The sequence below is a fragment of the Zophobas morio genome, unplaced genomic scaffold (assembly GCF_036711695.1).
Source record: "Zophobas morio isolate AGI-343-1 ecotype UQ-CSIRO unplaced genomic scaffold, CSIRO_AGI_Zmor_V1 ptg000028l, whole genome shotgun sequence".
NCBI classification, from domain to species: Eukaryota; Metazoa; Arthropoda; class Insecta; order Coleoptera; family Tenebrionidae; genus Zophobas; species Zophobas morio.
Window position 1 is genome coordinate 3,255,913 of NW_026972133.1, and position 24,067 is coordinate 3,279,979.

General features: G+C 31.4%; 1 protein-coding gene across 3 annotated transcripts in view; it reads left to right on the plus strand.

The window, feature by feature from the left end:
• Positions 1 to 24,067, plus strand: part of Tet (Ten-Eleven Translocation (TET) family protein) — an 86,368-nt gene that overhangs the window by 42,495 nt on the left and 19,806 nt on the right. For 2 of the 3 annotated variants that reach the window (XM_064066355.1, XM_064066356.1), the window contains exon 3: positions 15,753 to 15,824. The exons of the other annotated variant lie outside the window; for it this stretch is intronic. In XM_064066355.1, the coding sequence (XP_063922425.1) occupies positions 15,753 to 15,824 (72 nt within the window). The remainder of the gene's footprint in view (positions 1 to 15,752; positions 15,825 to 24,067) is intronic. 3 annotated transcript variants of the gene reach the window in all.

Sequence of the window (24,067 nt, forward strand, 5' to 3'; positions counted from 1 at the left end):
CAACAATCTGTGATAAAAAGGCAATCAGCTGGGCAAAATTAGTCTCAAGGGTTAATTTGACGCAGATTGAAACACGTTTATTTTTTGGAAAAAAATTCGGAAATATTCCGGTCAAAATTTTCGAATTAAGCCAGTTTTGATTTTTTGAAACGCCAGCTTTGAAATCAGATTTCTGCACCAAACTTAGAACAGGAAACTCCTTGAATTTATCTGATATCAATCGATATTTTATCACCATAAACCGGAAGCCACTAAGTCAGTGGGAGCCCCATACAGAGCCGTATCGCTTTTTACCTGTAATTTTTTCATAGTTACAGAAAATGGTTTAGACGTATTTTAACACTCAGAAGGTGTCATAATCATGAAATTTTCTCCTATCAAAATTAATAAAGTGGCTTAAAATTGGCGGAAATCTGTACGTGACGTCATGGAAACATTCCGCCGATTCGGGATGAGAAACGTGGAAATCAGTAAAAAAAAATTATGTGGAAACTATTGTACTTACAGTTCCAACACTACAAATTTGCCTCTAACACAGCCTCCTTCCACCACCACTTCAACCACAACCAAAAACCAAAAGAAATTTTTCAAAAACTATTTAAACTTCATTTAAACACTCCGTCCACCAAAAACCAAAATATCTTTTCAAAAATGTCTCAAAGTCCATCTAATTAATTCACAATCGAAGACATACATCCACTTCCGAGAACTCGTTAATACTGGTTTCAATGCATTACATACCCCCTCCCGCCCCCCTCGGCGACCCATTTTCGAGTCGGCGAATTCTAAGAATCGAGACGTCCGGTAATTCCAAGAAATTCATCAACCGGTTTTTTCCAAGAAATCTAGATATTTATAGATTCACAATAACCACGACCATCGCAATTTTTACTCGTAAAAATCAAATTTAAAAAAAAATTGAATAGTTCCTCATCTCGGAAGTATCACAAATACCAGATTTCTGGATGCCATTTCTCGCAAGAACTATTGCAGAACTGAACAATAATGAGAAATTTGATATTGTTGGAATTGAGAATCCGACTGTTACGAAAAATACGTTTAGTAATCTGTAGCATCTTAGTGTGGCCTTTTGACAATAGAACTGAAATCATAAAGCAGCTTCCAAGCTCGGAAAACTGAATTAAGTAAAGCTCACAAAGCCGAGGTTTAACCAGCTAAAAAAAAATACGTAAATGTAATAAAATCCTCTGCATAATGTTCGCAGCTATGTTGTCATGTAAAGCGAGTATGTGTAGCAATTCCGTCGTCCACGAAAAACCCTCCGCGCTCCCGTCGCCCCGCGCCGCCCTCTCACCCCCTCCCTTCCGGTCAGTCCCCCTCCCTCCGCCCGGAAATTAAATCGTCTCATCGTCGCCGAAGGGTCCCCTTGACCCCTCGTCGCGCTCGTGCCGCACCGCAAAAAGATTGACAGTGATCTATGAAGTCGGTTGACGTGAAAATGAAGGGGTGGAGTGCGAGAGCGTGTGTGCGTTGTCTGAGGTAAAGGTCCTCCGAGGCGAGCGGAGGCGGCGGCGGCGGTCAGTTGGGTCGTTAGGGCCGGCTAGACGCGGACCAGACGGCCGACCGTCGAGCGCTCGGATGGCCGCTCGGGGATATGACTTTGCGGCGGTGGCGGCTCTGTCTGCTCTGCTGTTCCCTGTTCCGGGAAATCTCGCCCTGTTTACCCGAAAGGATTCACGCAATCAAGGGTGGTGCAGACGTGCCAGACGGGCGATGCTTTATTTGGGTTAGGAGAATAGACGAGCGCGCGGCGAGGGACGGCGACCACGTGTTGGACACGAGGGCGATGGGCGGGGGATGGGTGGGATGGGTGCGATGGGTCCGGGCGAGCGCGTGCCCTGGGTGATGGGTCACTCCGACGCACTTAATGTGGCTGTTTTGGACGTGGAATGGGGGAAAGTTGGGGTATCGGTGGAAGGATCTCGGGGAGAAACTAAGGAAAATGGGTTAATTTTTGTTTAGGTTTAAAAATATACTTTGGAATGATAATGGAAAATCATCAAACAAAGTTTGACAAGCTGGTGATAAATTTGCCTAGTTTTTCCATCGTGTTACATTTTTGGCACGATAAAACTGGCTTGAGGAATTTTCTGTGAAGACTACATGATAAAGGAAAACATAGAGGTTCAAGCCTGCAGCATTAAGTGAATGCTTGAGCTTCCAGAATCATCGTTTTTAGAAGGAATTATTAAATCTCGGGAAAGAATTATTGTGACTTCATTTGTAGAAGAAGAATAAATTCGGCTCGGTTTGCTCCTGATAACGATCTCGGGAGGGTGATAAAGTTTATTTAAGTGACATAATACAACTCGCTAAACAAATGTTCATAGAAATCTAAGATACGGTTTTTAAATTTTTAATAAAATACAGCTTACTTTACACGAAAAAGAATCTCGGAGAAAATTCGTGTTTGAAGGTTTTTAGAAGTAGTTTGAATAAAACTTGCTTCGTTGGAAAAGCTGAAGCTTCGTTTTAGAAGTACTTCGTCCCATAATGCATCCCGAGAGGGTAATTGGTACTTCTATTTTTTGAAGTAGGGTAATTTAAGTCCCGTCTTGAAACCTACATCGTCGTTTTTAGAGGTAATGAGTTGAGTTTGCCTTACTCGGGAAGGTATTTTGCTTTGGGGAAAAATTATTGTATCATTTTTAGAAGTAATCGAAGTACAAAAGGAAATTCGAGGAAAAATAATATTCAATTGCAGCTTTATTTTTAAAAGTAGTGTGAGTTTACTTAATTTTCTCAAAGTAAGAATCCCGTGAGGGTAATTGATCCTTCCATTTTTTGAAGTAGCTCAATTTAGATCGCTTTTCATGCGAAATAAATGTTAATCGAAACTTGATCATCGTTTTTAGAGGCCATAAATCGAGTTTACTTTACTTATGCGGGCATCTCGCGGAAAAATCTTTGCATCATTTTTAGAAGTAATAGAAGTACATAAAGAAACTGACGGAAAAATCATGTTGAACTGCAGTCTCATTTTTAAAAGTTCTGTAAATATAATTTGTTTTCTCCCAGTAAGAATCCCGTGAGGGTAATTAATACTTCCGTTTTTTGAAGTAGGTTAATTTAGATCGCTTCTCATGCGAAATAAATTTTAGTCGAAATCTGATCATCGTTTTTAGAGGTCATAAATCGACTTTGCTTTGGTTATGAGGGCATCTCGGGGAAAAATTATTGCATCATTTTTAGAAGTAATCGAAGTACAAAAGAAAACTCGAGGAAGAACCATGTGGAATTGCAGCCTCATTTCTAAAAATAGTGTGAATTTACTTAATTTTCTCAAAGTAAGAATCCCGTGAGGGTAATTGATACTTCCATTTTTTCAAGTAGCTCAATTTAGATCGCTTTTCATGCGAAATAAATGTTAATCGATACTTGATCATCGTTTTTAGAGGTCATAAATCGAGTTTACTTTACTTATGAGGGCATCTCGCGGAAAAATCTTTGCATCATTTTTAGAAGTAATTGAAGTACATAAAGAAACTGAAGGAAAAATCATGTTGAACTGCAGTCTCATTTTTAAAAGTTCTGTAAATATACTTTGTTTTCTTCCAGTAACAATCCCGTGAGGGCAATTGATACTTCCGTTTTTTGAAGTAGGTTAATTTAGATCGCTTCTCATGCGAAATAAATTTTAGTCGAAACTTGATCATCGTTTTTAGAGGTCATAAATCGACTTTGCCTTGGTTATGAGGGCATCTCGGGGAAAAATTATTGCATCATTTTTAGAAGTAATCGAAGTACAAAAGGAAACTCGAGGAAGAATCATGTTCAATTGCAGCCTCATTTCTAAAAGTAGTGTGAGTTTACTTCATTTTCTCAAAGTAAGAATCCCGTGAGGGCAATTGATACTTCCATTTTTTGAAGTAGCTTAATTTAGATCGCTTTTCATGCGAAATAAATGTTAATCGAAACTTGATAATTGTTTTTAGAGGTCATAAATCGAGTTTACTTTACTTATGAGGGCATCTCGCGGAAAAACCTTTGCATCATTTTTAGAAGTAATTGAAGTACATAAAGAAACTGAAGGAAAAATCATGTTGAACTGCAGTCTCATTTTTAAAAGTTCTGTAATTATACTTTGTTTTCTTCCAGCAAGAATTCCGCGAGGGTAATGAATACTTCCGTTTTTTGAAGTAGGTTAATTTAGGTCGCTTCTCATGCGAAATAAATTTTAGTCGAAATCTGATCATCGTTTTTAGAGGTCATAAATCGACTTTGCTTTGGTTATGAGTGCATCTCGGGGAAAAATCATTGCATCATTTTTAGAAGTAATGGCAGTACAAAAAGAAACTCGAGGAAGAATCATGTTGAATTGCAGCCCTATTGCTAAAAGTAGCGTGAATTTACTTCATTTTCTCAAAGTAAGAATCCCGTGAGGGCAATTGATACTTCCATTTTTTGAAGTAGGATAATTTAGATCGCTTTTCATGCGAAATAAATGTTAATCATACTTTGATCATAATATTTAGAGGCCATAAATCAAGTTTACTTTACTTATACAGGCATCTCGCAGAAAAATATTTGCATCATTTTTAGAAGTAATTGAAGTACATAAAGAAAATCATGTTGAACTGCAGTCTCATTTTTAAAAGTTCTGTAAATATACTTTGTTTTCTCCCAGTAAGAATCCCGTGAAGGCAATGGATACTTCTATTTTTTGAAGTAGGATAAATTAGATCGCGTCTTATGCGAAATAAATGTTACTTGAAACCTAACTCGTCGTTTCTGGGGGAAATAAATAGAGTTTGTTTTACTTGCAAAGGCATTTTGGGGAAAAATTATTGCATCATTTTTAAAAGTAATTGGAGTGCAAAAAGAATCTCGGGTAAGAATCCTGTTGCGAAATTTTTAGAAGTAGTATAAATAAAAGTCGCTTCGCTTTTTTAAAGAATATTGGAGAAGCTGAAATATCGTTTTAAAAGTACTTTTAATTCGTTTTAGTTCTTGAGAGAATGTAGCTTTTTTAAAGAATATTGGAGAAGCTGAAGTATCGTTTTAGAAGTACTTGTAGTACAATTTAATTCGTTTTAGTTCTTGTAAGAATGTCGAGGAAGGATTTCAGCATCATTTTTAAAAGTAGTGTGACTACAACCAGTTTTCTTCCAGTAAGAATCCCGTGAGGGCAATTGATACTTCTATTTTTTGAAGTAGGGTAATTTAGATCGCGTCTTATGCGAAATAAATGTTACTTGAAACCTAACTCGCCGTTTCTGGGGGAAATAAATAGAGTTTGTTTTACTTGCAAAGGCATTTTGGGGAAAAATACTGCATCATTTTTAAAAGTAATTGAAGTACAAAAAGAATCTCGGGGAAGAATCCTGTTGCGAAATTTTTAGAAGTAGTATAAATAAAAGTCGCTTCTCTTTTTTAAAGAATATTGGAGAAGCTGAAGTATCGTTTTAGAAGTACTTGTAATACAATTTAATTCGTTTTAGTTCTTGAGAGAATGTAGAGGAAGGATTTCAGCATCATTTTTAAAAGTAGTGTGACTACAACCAGTTTTCTTCCAGTAAGAATCCCGTGAGGGCAATTGATACTTCTATTTTTTGAAGTAGGGTAATTTAGATCGCTTCGTATACGAAATAAATGTTATATGAACACTAAATCGTCGTTTCTAGGGAAAATAAATTCAGTTTGTTTTACTTGCCAAGACATTTTGGGGAAAAATTATTGCATCATTTTTAGAAGTAATTGGATTACAAAAAGAATCTCGGCGAAGAATCCTGTTGCGAAATTTTTAGAAGTAGTATAAATAAAAGTCGCTTCGCTTTTTTAAAGAATATTAGAGAAGCTGAAATATCGTTTTAGAAGTACTTTTAATTCGTTTTAGTTCTAGAGAGAATGTAGAGGAAGGATTTCAGCATCATTTTTAAGAATAGTGTGACTACAACCAGTTTTCTTCCAGTAAGAATCCCGTAAGGACAATTGATATTTCTATTTTTTGAAGTAGGGTAAATTAGATCGCGTCTTATGCGAAATAAATGTTACTTGAAACCTAACTCGTCGTTTCTAGGGGAAATATATAAGTAGTATAAATAAAAGTCGCTTCGCTTTTTTAAAGAATATTGGAGAAGCTGAAGTATCATTTTAGAAGTACTTGTTATACAATTCCATTCATTTTACTTCTTGAGCGAATGTCGGGGATGGATAGCAGTATCATTTTTAAAAGTAATGTGAATACAGTCTGTTTTCTTCTATTAAGAATCCCGTGAGGGTAATTTATATTTCCATTTTTTGAAGTAGCTTAATTTAGGACACTTCTCATGCGAAATAAATGTACTTGACACGTGAATCATCATTTTTAGAGGTAATAAATTCAGTTTGTCATACTCGTGAATGTATTTTGGGGAAAACTGTTGCATCATTTTTAGAAGTAATTGGAATACAAAAAAACCCTGGGGGGAGAATCATGTGGGGTAATTTTTAGAAGTACTATGGATAAAAGTCGCTTCGCTTGTTAAAAGGATACTAGAGAAGCTAAAGTATCATTTTAGAAGTACTTGTTATATAATTCAATTCATTTTACTTCTTGAGAGAATTCGGGGAAGGATAGGAGCATCATTTTTAAAAGTAATGTGAATGCAGTCCATTTTCTTCTAGAAAGAATCTCGTGAGGATAATTTGTACTTCTATTTTTTGAAGTAGGTTAATTTAAGACACTTCTCATGCGAAATAAATGTACTTGACACCTGAATCGTCATTTTTAGAGGTAATAAATTGAGTTTGTCATACTCGTGAATGTATTTCGGGGAAAACCATTGCATCATTTTTAGAAGTAATTGGAATACAAAACGAACCTCGGGGAAGAATCATGTTACGTAATTTTTAGAAGTACTATGAATAAAAGTTGCTTCGCTTGTTAAAAGAATACTGGAGAAGCTGAAGTATCATTTTAGAAGTACTTGTTATATAATTCAATTCATTTTACTTCTTGAGAGAATTCGGGAAAGGATAGGAGCATCATTTTTAAAAGTAATGTCAATACTGTCCGTCTTCTTCTATTAAGAATCTCGTGAGGACAATTTGTACTTCTATTTTTTGAAGTAGGTTAATTTAGGACACTTCTCATGCGAAATAAATGTACTTGACACCTGAATCATCATTTTTAGAGGTAATAAATTGAGTTTGTCATACTCGTGAATGTATTTCGGAGAAAACTATTGCATCATTTTTAGAAGTAATTGGAATACAAAACGAACCTCGGGGAAGAATTTCAAGAAAGAATTTTTGCAAATTTATTTTTACAAAAACAAAATAATATAGCTCGCTTCGCTCGCTGAAAATATATTGCGGGAGAACTGAATTATCGTTTTATAGATGGTATAACAGGATTCTTATTCTTTATAGGGTGTCATAGTATCCAGCTCACTTCGCTCGCTGAACTAATATCGAGAGAGAATCGTGTCACCAATTTTGAAAAAATATAAGAACCATAGATAATAGTAATATTAATAATAATACTTCCTTGTATCTAAAGCTTATAAGCTTACTACAACGAGTTTGGTATAAAAAATAATTTCATTTTGGTGATAAAATTAATACTCTAGTGATATCGAATTACCATAGAGAGACATCGTGATTTATTTTTTGGAAGTGCTTCTTTTTACCCTAAACACTAAACACCACTGTATAAAGTATCTTAATTCAGCGAGTCGTATAAATAGGTCCATAGAATTTGAATAATCGCCTTAGCAGATCTTTAACTTGAAGAAATGTATGTTTTGGGTGGAGAATACATAATCGTAAACAGACCATAAACTATTTGAATAACCGGGTCAAAGGGATTATTCCTTCGCAAGTGCCTTGTACTAGTTTTGGGTGCTATCGCAGTCACCCGCGCCCCCCAAACCCAAACCACGCAGTCACCCAGCATTCCGTTTTAATAAATTTCCGCACACTTGCACAAAAAAGTCACTCCAAACCCTATTTCCTCAGCGACAAAAACCCGAGTGGAAAGTAGACCTGGCTGGGCCCGAAGTTGCGTGACTCTCTGAAATATGAAACACTACAAAAATTCACACATTTCCTGTCGAGCCCAGCAATTTATTACGCCATTTCCACTATACCAACCGAATGAAGCATCCATATTTAAAAAATGAAACCACCCCGAACTAGCGAAACTAGCCGCCGAATCCGCGGTATCGGCGATCGCCCCTGAATAATTCCATCTCGCGCCCGCAATCATCCCCGTAATCGCCATAATAATGCAAATGAGACTTTTAATAATGTAAAAATGATTATTGTCGCCCGGCAGCGTGGTGAATTAGTATAACGGCAAGATCCACGGTGGGTGGAGTTTAGGCCAGCTGTCAGCGATACATAGACCACGTGTTTTTCGTCAGGGGTGTCCGGGCGGCGGCCCGATTTTCCGGCGCTCCGTCTCGGTCGGGCGGGCATCGATCGGGGCCGAACGGCCCTGCCGCCGGGCCTGGCGTGCCGCCGCTTGGACACCCCTGGAAACACGCGCACCTGGTTATTGCTACCGGATATACGAGCAGACAGACGGTTGTTCTCGTTCTCTACTCTCTTGCACCCAATATGGTATGCGTTTTTATGGTTCCTATTTTTTTCCGAAATTGTGATCTAATAAATTATACGCGGGGCGGCGGATAAAAATACCCGCAATTAAAACGCGCCGCCAGATGGCGCTGGACCGCAACTGCCTATTGGATTTTTTTGCTGGAAACCATGTTGTTGCATAAAGTGAGTACTGGTAGCCGGGAGGACGACCGGCGGTCACTCGCACTCTTGGCGTCTGGACGGGCAATGAATTATACATACAGGGTGTCGACGGAAAAATTAACGCAGACAAACCTGATGCAAGTTTAATTGGACGACGCTCGTTTGTTTAAATTATGGACGGGGCTAATTTTAGACGGTTTAAATGGGCGTAAGTGGCGCTCCCGGCTCGAGGTGCGAGCTTGAGGAAGAACGAATTCGGAAGAGGTTGTGGGTGCAGTTTTTGCGGCAATCTCGACGTATTATGAGCTTAACCCTATCTCCCCTAGTGCATATTATAGTCATGCAGCGTTTATACCCTGCTGTTTACACTTAAAACCTGTTCAAGATAAAACGTAATTGTTTGATAGAATTCATTATTTTATGGGTGGGGTGGCGATTGCGAAATATCGCACAACGTTGTGATGTTGCGTGATTTTTAGTTTTAAATTACATGAAAAAATTTTGAAAATTGTGTAAAAAAATCTTGGCATTTTTGTTCACGTAATGAGGGCGAAATTTTGGGTTTCGCCGGTACGATGGCTGAATATTTAAATTTTAATTAAAGTTGAAGTTCTTCGGGACTTAATTCTCACAACTTGACGTGTGCAGTTTTGATGTTAATATTGTAATTTTAACTTTTGAACGGAAGATTCAAAATTAACTTGAAAACTTTGGCAATAATATGTAATTATGAAATTTTTCGGCACGTAAATTTCGGAACACTTCTACATTAATCTCAAAGCTTTTATTCCAAATCGTCCTCTTAAGTTGGAAATGTATGTATTATCCTGAAGTGATAAATTATTATTAAATGCTGAACTTTTAGCTCTGGATTTATTCTTGCTTTAATTTAATAATTTAAAATTTGAAATTTTCTGTTTTAACTATGTCAGGTTAACCTTTAAATTTAATAATTTTGACATTGTATCATTGTTCCAAGTTTAGAACCAACGAATTCAATATTAATGGTGAACCTGAATTTTTAAACAACCATTTTTAGGTAGTAAAAGACTAATTAAATATAGAATTTAAAAGCTCCCACGATTTGCCCTTCAAGTTGCGAAAATGACGTAAATATGAGTATCTGATTTCAAGATTTAGATAGAAATCTTGATATTTTTTAACAAAAATGTTCGATAACTGAAATTTTTTTGTTAATAGTTAACAAAACCAGAACATTTTTTCGCTATTTTAAATCTAAACTGTGACGTTAACTAATCTTCAATTTTAAATTTTGAAACTTTCGGTTATAATTAGTGAGTTTTAAATTTGATACTTTGGAGCTTTGATTTTTAATTCCATAAAATGGCTCATTGATCTGAAAACATTGACATTAACCTTTAAGCTTCAAAATGGTGATTTCAATTTTAAGCTTCCTGATGTTTTGAGCGTCTATGTTCAAATATAGAATTATGAAGGCAAAAATAAAAGCTCCATTAATTCTATCTCGAAGCTTGAAATTTAAAATTCCAAAACTTTTGCAATATTTACTAAATTTGAAATTTTAATAATAACGACGTAATAACCCAATTTTTTAAACAATAAACTGAAAACTTATGAAGTTTTAAGCCGAATTTTCAAATATTTGCTTAAGTGAAAAAATATCAGCTTCCAAATCTAAAAGCTTTTTAAATTTTGAAATTTTCTGTTTTGACTATTATTTAGTTTTAATTTCCACCTACAACTGGAAATCTTCGATTCCAATTTCTAAAACGGTCACATGGATCCAAAGATTTGCTATTAATTTTAATTTTTCAGGTTACACTTTAAATTTAAAATGTTGACAGTCTCTCATTGTTTCAATCTTTAAATATCCGTTTTTAAGTGGGAAAATAGTAAATAAGTTTAGAATTTAAAAGCTCCCACAATTATTTCCAAGCCTTGTCCTTAAAATTGCGAAAATGGCGTAGTAGTCAGTAAATCTGAATATGTAGTTATAGGATTTCGTTATAATTCCAGTTTTTTGACTATTAAATCTTGATTTTATTTTTAATCTATCAAATTTAACCCCAATTTTACTTCAAAAACAGACTCTATTATACTTCAGTTTTAAATTTTGAAGCTTTCAGTTTTAATTACTGAGCTTTTAATTTGATAGTTCCAACTTCTTTTAAAACATTTCTAATTTTTCAATGTATAGGGTCGCTAGAGCTTTCAAAATTTTGGCAATTAATTTTAATGTTTCTCGTTAACCTAAAAATTTCGAAAGCTTCACATTTATTGGTGATTTCAACATTAAACTCGCTGAATGTTTAAATATCTATTTTTAAACATAGAACTATTGGTCCAAAAGTGAAAGCTCGATTAGTTATCTCGAAGCTTGCAATTTAAGATTCCAAAAATTTTACAATACTTACTAAATTTGAAATTTTAATCTTAATAACGACGTAATAACCCAATTTTTTAAACAATAAACTGAAAACTTATGAAGTTTTAAGCCGAATTTTCAAATATTTGCTTAAGTGAAAAAACATCAGCTTCCAAATCTAGAAGCTTTTTAAATTTTGAAATTTTCTGTTTTAACTATTATTTAGTTTTTAATTTCAACCTACAACTGGAAATCTTAGATTCCAATTTCTAAAACGGTCACATGGATCTGAAGATTTGCTATTAATTTTAATTTTTCAGGTTACAATTTAAATTTAAAATGTTGACAGTCTCTCATTGTTCCAATCTTTAAATATCCGTTTTTAAGTGGGAAAATATTAAATAAGTTTAGAATTTAAAAGCTCCCACAATTATTTCGAAGCTTTGTCCTTAAAATTGCGAAAATGGCGTAGTAGTTAGTAAATCTGAATATTTAATCATAGGATTTCGTTATAATTCCAGTCTTTTGACTATTAAATCTTGATATTTTTTTCTGAACTTATCAAATTTATCCCCAATTTTACTTCAAAAACAGACGCTATTATACATCAGTTTTAAATTTTGAAGCTTTCAGTTTTAATTACTGAGTTTTTAATTTTATAGTTCCAACTTCTTTTAAAGCATTTCTAATTTTTCAATGTATAGGGTCGCTAGAGCTTTCAAAATTTTGGCAAGTAATTTTAATGTTTCTCGTTAACCTAAAAATTTCGAAAACTTCACATTTAGTGCTGATTTCAACATTACGCTCGCTGAATGTTTAAATATCTATTTTTAAACATAGAACTATGGGTCCAAAAGTGAAAGCTCGATTAGTTATCTCGAAGCTTGCAATTTAAGATTCCAAAAATTTCACAATAGTTACTAAATTTGAAATTTTAATCTTGATAACGACGTAATAACCCAATTTTTTAAACAATAAACTGAAAACTTATGAAGTTTTAAGTCGAATTTTCAAATATTTGCTTAAGTGAAAAAATATCAGCTTCGAAATCTAGAAACTTTTTAAATTTTGAAATTTTCTGTTTTAACTGTTATTTAGTTTGTAATTTCTACCTACAACTGGAAATCTTCGATTCCAATTTCTAAATCGGTTACATGGATCTGAAGATTTGCTATTAATTTTAATTTTTCAGGTTACACTTTAAATTTAAAATGTTGACAGTCTCTCATTGTTCCAATCTTTAAATATCCGTTTTTAAGTGGGAAAATATTAAATAAGTTTAGACTTTAAAAGCTCCCACAATTATTTCGAAGCTTGCCCTTAAAATTGCGAAAATGGCGTAGTAGTCAGTAAATCTGAATATTTAATTATAGGATTTCGTTATAATTCCAGTCTTTTGAATATTAAATCTTGATATTTTTTTCTGAACCTATAAAATTTATCCCCAATTTTATGTCAAAAACAGACGCTATTATACATCAGGTTTAAATTTTGAAGCTTTCAGTTTTAATTACTGAGCTTTTAATTTGATAGTTCCAACTTCTTTTAGAACATTTCTAATTTTTCAATGTATAGGGTCGCTAGAGCTTTCAAAATTTTGGCAATTAATTTTAATGTTTCTCGTTAACCTAAAAATTTCGAAAGCTTCACATTTAATGGTAATTTCAACATTAAGCTCGTCGAATGTTTAAATATCTATTTTTAAACATAGAACTATGGGTCCAAAAGTGAAAGCTCGATTAGTTATCTCGAAGCTTGCAATTTAAGATTCCAAAAATTTCACAATAGTTACTAAATTTGAAATTTTAATCTTGATAACGACGTAATAACCCAATTTTTTAAACAATAAACTGAAAACTTATGAAGTTTTAAGCCGAATTTTCAAATATTTGCGTAAGTGAAAAAATATCAGCTTCGAAATCTAAAAGTTTTTTAAATTTTGAAATTTTCTGTTTTAACTATTATTTAGTTTTTAATTTCTACCTACAATTGGAAATCTTCGATTCCAATTTCTAAAACGGTCACATGGATCTGAAGATTTGCTATTAATTTTAATTTTTCAGGTTACACTTTAAATTTAAAATGTTGACAGTCTCTCATTGTTCCAATCTTTAAATATCCGTTTTTAAGTGGGAAAATATTAAATAAGTTTAGAATTTAAAAGCTCCCACAATTAGTTCGAAGCTTTGCCCTTAAAATTGCGAAAATGGCGTAGTAGTCAGTAAATCTGAATATTTAATTATAGGATTTCTTTATAATTCCAGTCTTTTGATTATTAAATCTTGATTTTTTTTTCTGAACCTATCAATTTTTTCCCCAATTTTACTTCAAAAACACACGCTATTATACATCAGTTTTAAATTTTGAAGCTTTCAGTTTTAATTACTGAGTTTTTAATTTGATAGTTTCAAGTTCTTTTAAAACATTTCTAATTTTTCAATGTATAGGGTCGCTAGAGCTTTCAAAATTTTGGCAATTAATTTTAATGTTTCTCGTTAACCTAAAAATTTCGAAAGCTTCACATTTATTGGTGATTTCAACATTAAACTCGCTGAATGTTTAAATATCTATTTTTAAACATAGAACTATTGGTCCAAAAGTGAAAGCTCGATTAGTTATCTCGAAGCTTGCAATTTAAGATTCCAAAAATTTTACAATACTTACTAAATTTGAAATTTTAATCTTAATAACGACGTAATAACCCAATTTTTTAAACAATAAACTGAAAACTTATGAAGTTTTAAGCCGAATTTTCAAATATTTGCTTAAGTGAAAAAACATCAGCTTCGAAATCTAGAAACTTTTTAAATATTGAAATTTTCTGTTTTAACTGTTATTTAGTTTTTAATTTCCACCTACAACTGGAAATCTTCGATTCCAATTTCTAAAATGGTCACATGGATCTGAAGATTTGTTATTAATTTTAATTTTTCAGGTTACACTTTAAATTTAAAATGTTGACAGTCTCTCATTGTTCCAATTTTTAAATAACCGATTTTAGATGGGAAAAGATTAATTAAGTTTATAATTTAAAAGCTCCCACAATTATTTTAGAGCTTTTCCCTTAAAATTGCGAAAATGGCGTAGTAGTCAGTAAATCTGAATATTTAGTTATAGGATTTCGTTATAGTTCCAATCTTTTGACTACTAAATCTTGATATTTTTTTCTGAACCTATCAAATTTTTCCCCAATTTTACTTCAAAAACAGACGCTCTAGTTTTAAATTTTGAAGTTTTCGATTTTAATTAATGAGCTTTTAATTTGATAGTTCTGAGCTTTAGTTAGAACATTTCCAATTTTTCAATGTTAGGATGCTATAATTAACCTTAAAATTTCGAAAGCTTTACATTCAACGGTGATTTCAACATCAAGCTCACTCAATGTTCAAGCATCGATTTTCAAATATAGAACTATGAGTCCAAAATGAAAAGCTCTATTATCTCGAAGCTTGCAATTTAAAATTCCAAAAATTTTACAAAATCTCTTTCGGTTTTAATTACTGACTACTGACATTAGTGTCGACATAACCTATGATTTTCAAGTTGAAAGCTTCAACAAAAATGGAAACTTTAGCAAAACTTTGCTTACAACTTACTTATAACTCATTGTTAATGCACGTAATTTTAGCTTTACCATCTGAATGCGTAATGCTTAAATTTTGAAACTTCAATGTGTGAATGTAAGCTTGAAGTTTCCACATATATCTATCTCAAAGATTCCACTTTATGTCTCAAAATTTTAATATTCATTGTGAAATTTTGGTGTTTTAGATCCAGAAGCTTGGCTGCGAACTTCAAGACACGGACTTTTAAAGCTTCTACTTATAAATTTTGTTTAATTTATTCTTACCTATATTTGACAACGAATCTGTGTGCTACACTAATTTCGAATAAGAAGAACCCCAAATGTTAAAAATTTTATTTCTCTTATCGTCACGTATCCCATATAGTACGTATGCCATATCTCCTAACCATTTCTCCACTCTCCTCCCAATTTTTTAATAAAATTCGAAACCGCCAAATCCAATCCTCAATTTCTCTCTTCGACTTTCCCACGCCAGCCGCCCCCGCCCCACCTCTCCAACCCGCCGCTGCACTTTTATTAACCGCAATAAAACCCGACGCAGGCCCCATAAAAGCGCGGATGTGTCCATCTATCCCAAAAAACTTAAAAATCAATGGTTATATCCATCGGAAACGGGGGAGAAGACGACGCTAAAATTCCTCATTTCGCCCTCGCAGCTCAGTGCGAACTCCCATCGCCATTCAGCCGTCGCACCTCCGAAATCTCCGCTTACATTTCTGCTTAAGTCATGTCTGAGCTCGCACCAGCCAATGTCATTATTGACAACTTTATTTCGCCCGAACGTCGCGACGGAAGCGCATTCGCCCTCTCAAGGTCACACGCCAAACCGAACGCATCGATTCGCGCGATCTGACACATGTCAAGGCGCGATTGGTCGATCGCGCCAAGGTCACGCATCGATCGCCCGCTTGTCAGACTTCGATTGGGCGATCTTTGACATGTGTCAAGATCGATGCTGCGCGCTTATTTCTCGAATTATTAGGCTTAAATCGGTCTCCATGGTGACGGGGGAGGCGGTCCGCCCGCCCGCCCGGCCGCCACGGGGGCTGCTCTTTCGCTTTATTTTTTTGATTTTGTTTTGATTTATTTTTCGTTTTTATTTTGTTTTAGAATCTGTACGGAGATGCGAGTTACCTTCGTGGAGAGTCAAGACGGGGACGGGGAAAGGGCCGAGGCGCTGGGGTAGGTTGCAACTGGATCTAACACATGACTCACTCAAATTATTGGTGATTTATTGCATTTAATTCGGAACGCACGCCGCTGCCGATCGATAGCGCACTCGTGTATGGAATAGTTTTTTCGGTAGTTAACGGAAGCGGCGCGGGGCGCTGCTGTTCTCTTCCTTCTCAGCTGCAGTGACTATATCGTTTTTTAAAACGCTCGCTAAAATAAAGCTGTCACGCCTAGGTGGCGTTTTGGGGCAAATTATTTATAATATTATATATTATTATCTTCTACATTATACCGTTATTGTGGTCTGTAATAAGTCACTGTAGATGAGATTGTGGTTAGTTTTTAAGTGACGTTAACAGATGACAGTTGACCAAAAAAAAAGGAACCAATCAAATATGAGACACTCGTCGCGATAGTTCTCAGAATTCTGTAGTAGATAATTTTCTAGAAGTTCTGCGAACCTTCGAGAAAATTGTTATATGGAATGAAAGGTTTGAAAATAAGTTGCGCACGAACACCAATTTACTTCTTATATATCGGGTGTCTGATTTTTTTCTCGGACATTAGTTCTGCACGTCAGCGTGGTATAAAAGCTTAATTTGACGATAAGTATCATAGAACAAATGACTTTTAAAGTATAGGTTTTTACGTAATATAAAGAAATTTATTTATTTATTAAAAAAAGTAAGTATTACGTAATGCAATAATTTTTCGCAGTGACCATTCTACGTCCAAAATTGCACTTAATTTCTTTCAATTTCAAAATAAAAGTTGTAATGTTCTGGTAACAAAAATATAAATTTTTGTGAATGAAAAATGTTTTGTTTTAAGTTGACTTTGCTTCTAAAGTGCTATAATTCAAAAAAATATAATATATATCTTCGTAAACTGTAAAAAAAAATCGTTTGTCCAAAAAAATTGACAATGATTTTTTTATTTTGTAGTATAATTTTTGTCTTACAATTTTGGAATAGAAAACTTGTTTAAGCTACTTATATTTAAATTGCGTTCAAAAAATTATCGCTTATCAAAAAAAAAAAAAAATGGGCATGTGAATTTTTAATTTTGTTGTATAATTTCAGAGTTACGATTTTGGAATAGAAATCTTTTAAATCGCTTTTATTTCAATTCTAATCAGCTTTGCATCGAAACTCTTGATGAGTAAAAAATGAATTTTGAAAAAAATATCGTTTTGTCAAGAAATTGGCATGAGATATATATATTTTTTTTGTAGTATTATTTTTAACCGACAATTTTTGAAAATAATTCTTGTTTAAGCCTCTTTTATTTACATTGCCGTCAGTTTTTTCACCACAGTTCTTAACAAATGGAACTGGATTTTGGAAAAAAATCGTTTTTCCAACGAAAAATAAGTGACTATTTTTAATTTGTAGTATTATTTTTGACTTACGATTTTGGAATGGAAATCTTTTTTAATTCTCTTTTATTTAAATTAAAATCAGGATTATCACCACAGTTCTCCACAAATAAAACCAAATTTTGGAAAAATTATCGCGTATCCAAAAGAAAATGGTCATGTGATTTTTAAAATTCGATTCAGCTTTACATCGAAATCTTTAATGAGTAAAAAGTGAATTTAAAAAAAAAACGATTTTTTTCAAAAGTTGGTATGACATAATTTTTTTTTAATTTTGGTAATATTATTTTTGACCTACGATTTTTGAAAAACATTCTTGTATCAACCTCTTTTACTTAAGTTGGCTTCAATGTTTTCGCTGCAGTTCTTGAAAACTGGAAATGGATTTTGGAAAAGAAAATTGTTTTTCCGAAGAAAATTAAGTGACTTTTTTTATTTTGTTGTATTATATTTGACTTACCATTTGGAACGGAAATCTTCTTCAATTCTCTTTTATTTAAATTGAAATCAGGATTTTCACCACAATTCTTCACAAATGAAACCGAATTTTGGAAAAATTATCGCTTATCAAAAAAAAAAAAAATGGACATGTGATTATTTAATTTTGTTGTACCATTTCAGAGTTACGATTTTAGAATAGAAATCTTTAAATCGCTTTTATTTCAATTCCATTCAGCTTTGCATCGAAATCCTTGATGAGCAAAAAATGAATTTTGGAAAAAAATATCGTTTTGTCAAAAAATTGGCATGAGATAATTTTTTTTTTAATTTTGGTAGTATTATTTTTGATCGACGATTTTTGAAAATAATTCTTGTTTAAGTCTCTTTTTTTACATTGCCTTCAGTTTTTTCACCATAGTTCTTAAGAAATGGAACTAGATTTTGAAAAAAAAAATCGTTTTTCCAAAGAAAATTAAATGACTTTTTCTATTTTGTAGAATTAAATTTGACTTACGATTTTGGAATGGAATTCTTCTTTAATTCTCTTTTATAAAAATTAAAATCAGGATTATCAACACAATTCTCCATAAATAAAACCAAATTTTGGAAAAATTATGGCTTATCCAAAAAAAATGGACATGTGATTTTTAAATTTCGATTTAGCTTTCCATCGAAATCTTTAATGGGTAAAAAGTGAATTTAAAAAAAAAAACTTTTTGTTCAAAAGTTGGCATGATATAATTTTTTTTTTTATTTTGGTAATATTATCCTTGAGCTACGATTTTTGAAAAAAATTCTTGTATCAACCTCTTTTACTTAAGTTGTCTTGAATTTTTTCACTACAGTTCTTGAAAACTGGAAATGGATTTTGGAAAAAAAAATTGTTTTTCCGAAGAAAATTAAGTGACTTTTTTTATTTTGTAGTATTATATTTGACTTACCATTTGGAACGGTAATCTTCTTCAATTCTCTTTTATTTAAATTGAAATCAGGATTTTCACCACAATTCTTCACAAATGAAACCGAATTTTGGAAAAATTATCGCTTATCCAAAAAAAATGGACATGTGATTATTTAATTTTGTTGTATCATTTCAGAGTTACGATTTTGGAATACAAATTTTTAAATCGCTTTTATTTCAATTCCATTCAGCTTTGCATCGAAATCCTTGATGAGCAAAAAATGAATTTTGGAAAAAAATATCGTTTTGTCAAAAAATTGGCATGAGATAATTTTTTTTTTAATTTTGGTAGTATTATTTTTGATCGACGATTTTTGAAAATAATTCTCTTTTTTTACATTGCCTTCAGTTTTTTCACCATAGTTCTTAAGAAATGGAACTGGAGTTTGTGAAAAAAATCGTTTTTCCAAAGAAAATTAAATTACTTTTTTTATTTTATAGTATTATATTTGACTTACGATTTTGGAATGCAAATCTTCTTTAATTCTCTTTTGTTTAAATTAAAATCAGGATTATCACCACAGTTCTCCACAAATAAAACCAAATTTTGGAAAAATTGTCGTTTATCCAAAAAAAAATTGGACATGTGATTTTTAAATTTCGACTCAGCTTTACATCGAAATCTTTAATGAGTAAAAAAGAATAAAAAAAAAAGTTTTGTACAAAATTTGGCACGACATTTTTTTTTTAATTTTGGTAGTATTATCTTTGACCTACGATTTTTGAAAAAAAATCTTGTTTCAACCTCTTTTATTTAAATTGCCTTCAATTTTTTCACAAAGTTCTTGAAAAGTGGAAATGAATTTTGGAAAAAAATCGTTGTTCCAAAGAAAAAAATTAAATGACTTTTTTATTTTGTAGTATTATATTTGATTTACGATTTTGGAATGGAAATCTTTTTAATTTTCTTTTATTTAAATTAAACTCAGGATTATCACCACGATTCGCCATAAATAAAACAAAATTATGGAAAAATTAACGCTTATCCAAAAAAAATTGACATGTGATTTTTTAATTTCGATTCAACTTTACATCGAAATCTTTAATGAGTAAAAACTGAATTTTCAAAAAAAATAGTTTTGTCCAAAATTTGGCATGACATATATTTTTTTTTAATTTTCGTAATACATATTATCCTTGACCTACGATTTTTGAAAAAAATTCTTGTTTCAACCTCTTTTATTTAAATTGCCTTCAATTTTTTCACCAAGTTCTTGAAAAGTGGAAAAGGATTTTGGAAAAAAAATGGTTTTTCCAAAGAAAATTAAATGACTTTTTTTATTTTGTAGTATTATATTGGACTTACGATTTTGGAATGGAAATTTTCTTTAATTCTCTTTTATTTAAATGAAAATCAGGATTATCACCACAATTCTCCATAAACAAAACAAAATTTTGGAAAAATTATGGTTTATCCAAAAAAAAAAATTGTCATGTGATTTTTAAATTTCGATTCAACTTTACATCGAAATTAAAAAAAGATAGTTTTGTCCAAAATTTCGCATGACATATTTTTTTAATTTTCGTAATACATATTATCTTTGACCTACGATTTTTGAAAAAATTCTTGTTTCAACCTCTTTTATTTAAATTGCCTTCAATTTTTTCACCAAGTTCTTGAAAAGTGAAAATGGATTTTGGAAAAAAAATCGTTCTTCCAAAAAAAATTAAATGACTTTTTTTATTTTGTAGTACGAGTGTTTGACTTACGATTTTGGAATGGAAATCTTTAATTCTCTTTTATTTAAATAAAAATCAGGATTATCACCATAATTCTCCATAAATAAAACAAAATTTTGGAAAAATTATCGCTTATCCAAAAAAAACTGACATGTGATTTTTAAATTTCGGTTCAACTTTACATCGAAATCTTTAATGAGTAAAAAATGAATTAAAAAAAAAATAGTTTTGTCCAAAATTTGGCATGACATATTTTTATTTTAATTTTAGTAATACATATTATCTTTGACCTACGATTTTTGAAAAAAATTCTTGTTTCAACCTCTTTTATTTAAATTGTCTTAAATTTTTTCAGCAAGTTCTTGAAAAGTGAAAAAGTATTTTGGAAAAAAAATCGTTTTTCCAAAGAAAATTAAATGACTTTTTCTATTTTGTAAAATTATATTTGACTTAACGATTTTGGAATGGAATTATTCTTTAATTCTCTTTGGAATGGAAATCTTCTTTAATTCTCTTTTATTTAAATTAAAATCAGGATTATCGCGACAATTCTCCATAAATAAAACCAAATTTTGGAAAAATTATTGTTTATTCAAGGAAAATTAACATGTGATTTTTTAAATTTGTTGATTATTTCGAAATTACGATTTTGGAACAGAATTTATTTAAACCATTTCTGTTTAAATTAGATTCAGCTTTGTATCGAAATCCTTGATGAGTAAAAAATGAATTTTGGAAAAAATGATCGTTTTATCGAAAAATTGGCATGAGATAATTTTTTTTTTTTAATTTTGGTAGTATTATTTTTGACCTACGATTTTTGGAAAGAATTCGTTTTTGAGTCTCTTTTATTTAATTTGTGCTCAGTTTTTTCACCACTGTTCTTGAAAAATAAAAAAGAATTTTGAAAAAAAAAAGCGTTTTCTAAAGAAAATTAAGTGACTTTTTGTATTTTATAGTCTTATATTTGACTTACGATTTTGGAATGAAAATCTTTAAATCTCTTTTATTTAAATTGAAATGAGAATTTTCACCACAATTCTCCATAAATAAAACCGAATTTTGGAAAAATTATTGTTTATTCAAAGAAAATTAACATGAAATTTTTAAATTTTTTTGATTATTTCGAAGTTACGATTTTGGAACAAAATTTTTTTAAACCATTTTTGTTCGAATTGGATTCAGCTTTGCATCGAAATCCTTACTGAGTAAAAAATGAATTTTGGAAAAAATTATCGTTTTGTCCAAAAATTGGCATGAGATAATTTTTTTTTTAATTTTGGTAGTATAATTTTTGACTTACGATTTTTGAAAATAATTCATGTTTAAGCCTCTTTTATTTAAATTCTGTGCAGTTTTTTCGCCACTGTTCCTGAAAAATAAAAAGGAATTTTGAAAAAAAACTTCGTTCTCCCAAAGAAAATTAAGTGATTTTTTGTATTTTGTAGTCTCACATTTACTTACGATTTTGGAATAGAAATCTACTTTAATTCTGTTTTATTTAAATCGAAATCAGCATTTTCACCACAATTCTTCATAAATAAAACCGAATTTTGGAAAAATTATTATTTATTCAAAGAAAATTAACACGAGATTTTTTTATTTTTTTGATTATTTCGAAGTTACGATTTTGGAACAAAATTTTTTTAAACCATTTTTGTTCAAATTGGATTCAGTTTTGCATCGAAATCCTTGAGGGGTAAAAAATGAATTTTGGAAAAAATTATCGTTTTGTCCAAAAATTGACATGAGATAATTTTTTTTTAATTTTGGTAGTATAATTTTTGACTTATGATTTTTGAAAAGAATTCATGTTTGAGCCTTTTATTTAAATTCTGTTCAGTTTTTTCGCCACTGTTCCTGAAAAAAAAGGAATTTTGAAAAAAAAATCGTTTTCCCAAAGAAAATTAAGTGATTTTTTGTATTTTGTAATCTTATATTTGACTTACGATTTTGGAATGGAAATCTTCTTTAATTCTCTTTTATTTAAATCTAAATCAGGATTTTCACCACAATTCTCCATAAATAAAACCGAATTTTGGAAAAATTATTGTTTATTCAAAGAAAACTAACATGAGATATTTTTAATTTTTTTGATTATTTCGAAGTTACGATTTTGGAACAAAACCTTTTTAAACCATTTTTGTTCAAATTGGATTCAGCTTTGCATCCAAATCCTTGATGAAAAAAAGATGAATTTTGGAAAAAATTGTCGTTTTGTCCAAAAACTGGCATGAGATATTTTTTTTTTTAATTTTGGTAGTATTATTTTTGATTCACGATTTTTGAAAAGAATTTATGTTAAACCTCTTTTATTTAAATTGTTTCCAGTTTTTCGCCACTGTTCCTGAAAAATAAAAATGAATTTTGAAAAAAAAATCGTTTTCTCAAAGAAAATTAAGTGACTTTTTGTATTTTGCAGTCTTACATTTGACTTACGATTTTGGAATGGAAATCTTCTTTAATTCTCTTTTATTTAAATCGAAATCAGGATTTTCACCACAATTCTCCATAAACAAAACCGAATTTTGGAAAAATTATTATTTATTCAAAGAACATTAACATGAGATTTTTTTATTTTTTTGATTATTTCGAAGTTACGATTTTGGAACAAATTTTTTTTAAACCATTTTTGTTCAAATTGGATTCAGCTTTGCGTCGAAATCCTTGAAGAGTGAAAAATGAATTTTGAAAAAAATTATCGTTTTGTCCAAAAATTGGCATGAGATAATTTTTTTTAATTTTGGTAGTATAATTTTTGACTTACGATTTTTGAAAAGAATTCATGTTTAAGCCTCTTTTATTTAAATTGTGTTTAGTTTTTTCGCTACTGTTCTTGAAAAATAAAAAGGAATTTTGACAAAAAAATCGTTTTTCCAAAGAAAATTAAGTGACTTTTTGTATTTTGTAGTCTTATATTTGACTTGCTATTGTGGAATGGATATATTTTTTATCTTTTATTTAAATTGAAATCAGGATTTTCACCACAATTCTCCATAAATAAAAAAAATATCGCAACAAATGAAAATTAGCCAGAAAAATTTTCTCTGATCGTAAAATGGCTTAAATATTTCTAACAATAAGTAAAATACCCAATTTTAAAATTCAGGTTATGTTTTTCACAAACAATTTTGCATTTCTTTTCAAAAAAACCTCTTATAGGTATCCAACAAAGCACCAGAAATGTTTCATCATTTTATATATACAAACTTTTATAATTTAAAATATCCGTGAAATTTCAACGCCATAATTAAAAAAACTTTGGGAAGCCATTTTGACGCGATTTGCTAAACACAAATAAATGTGTACAAAAACTGCGTACATTTGAAAAAATAAAAAAAATGTGAGGTTCCAAAGTGTTAGATTTGCTTTAGTTTCGTATTTAAAACTAGAATTGGCGTTTTCCGAAACTACCACTAGCAAATTCCATACTCGAAATCGTGTTTTGTCAACGCACTGAGATATAATTAGATTACAATCACGATTTATATAAATAAATTGTGAAACAAGTGCGAATATTAACCATAGTGTCATCTACACCACCCTAATAGCAAAAACATGTAACTCCAAAAATCCCAAATTACCTGTAAACCCAAAAACTTATTTAAAACCTTTAAGAAACCGCCGATCTAAGCGTTCGTTTTCCGTTTCAGCCGATCTGTCGGTTGCGTCCTTTCAATTAAAAACCTAATTGCCAACTTAGCGTCCGAAATAATTCGCGCGAGGGCATAATTTTATGCATTACGTGATTTCGCACTATGAGAGCAATTTGTTTTTAATCAAATCTCGTGC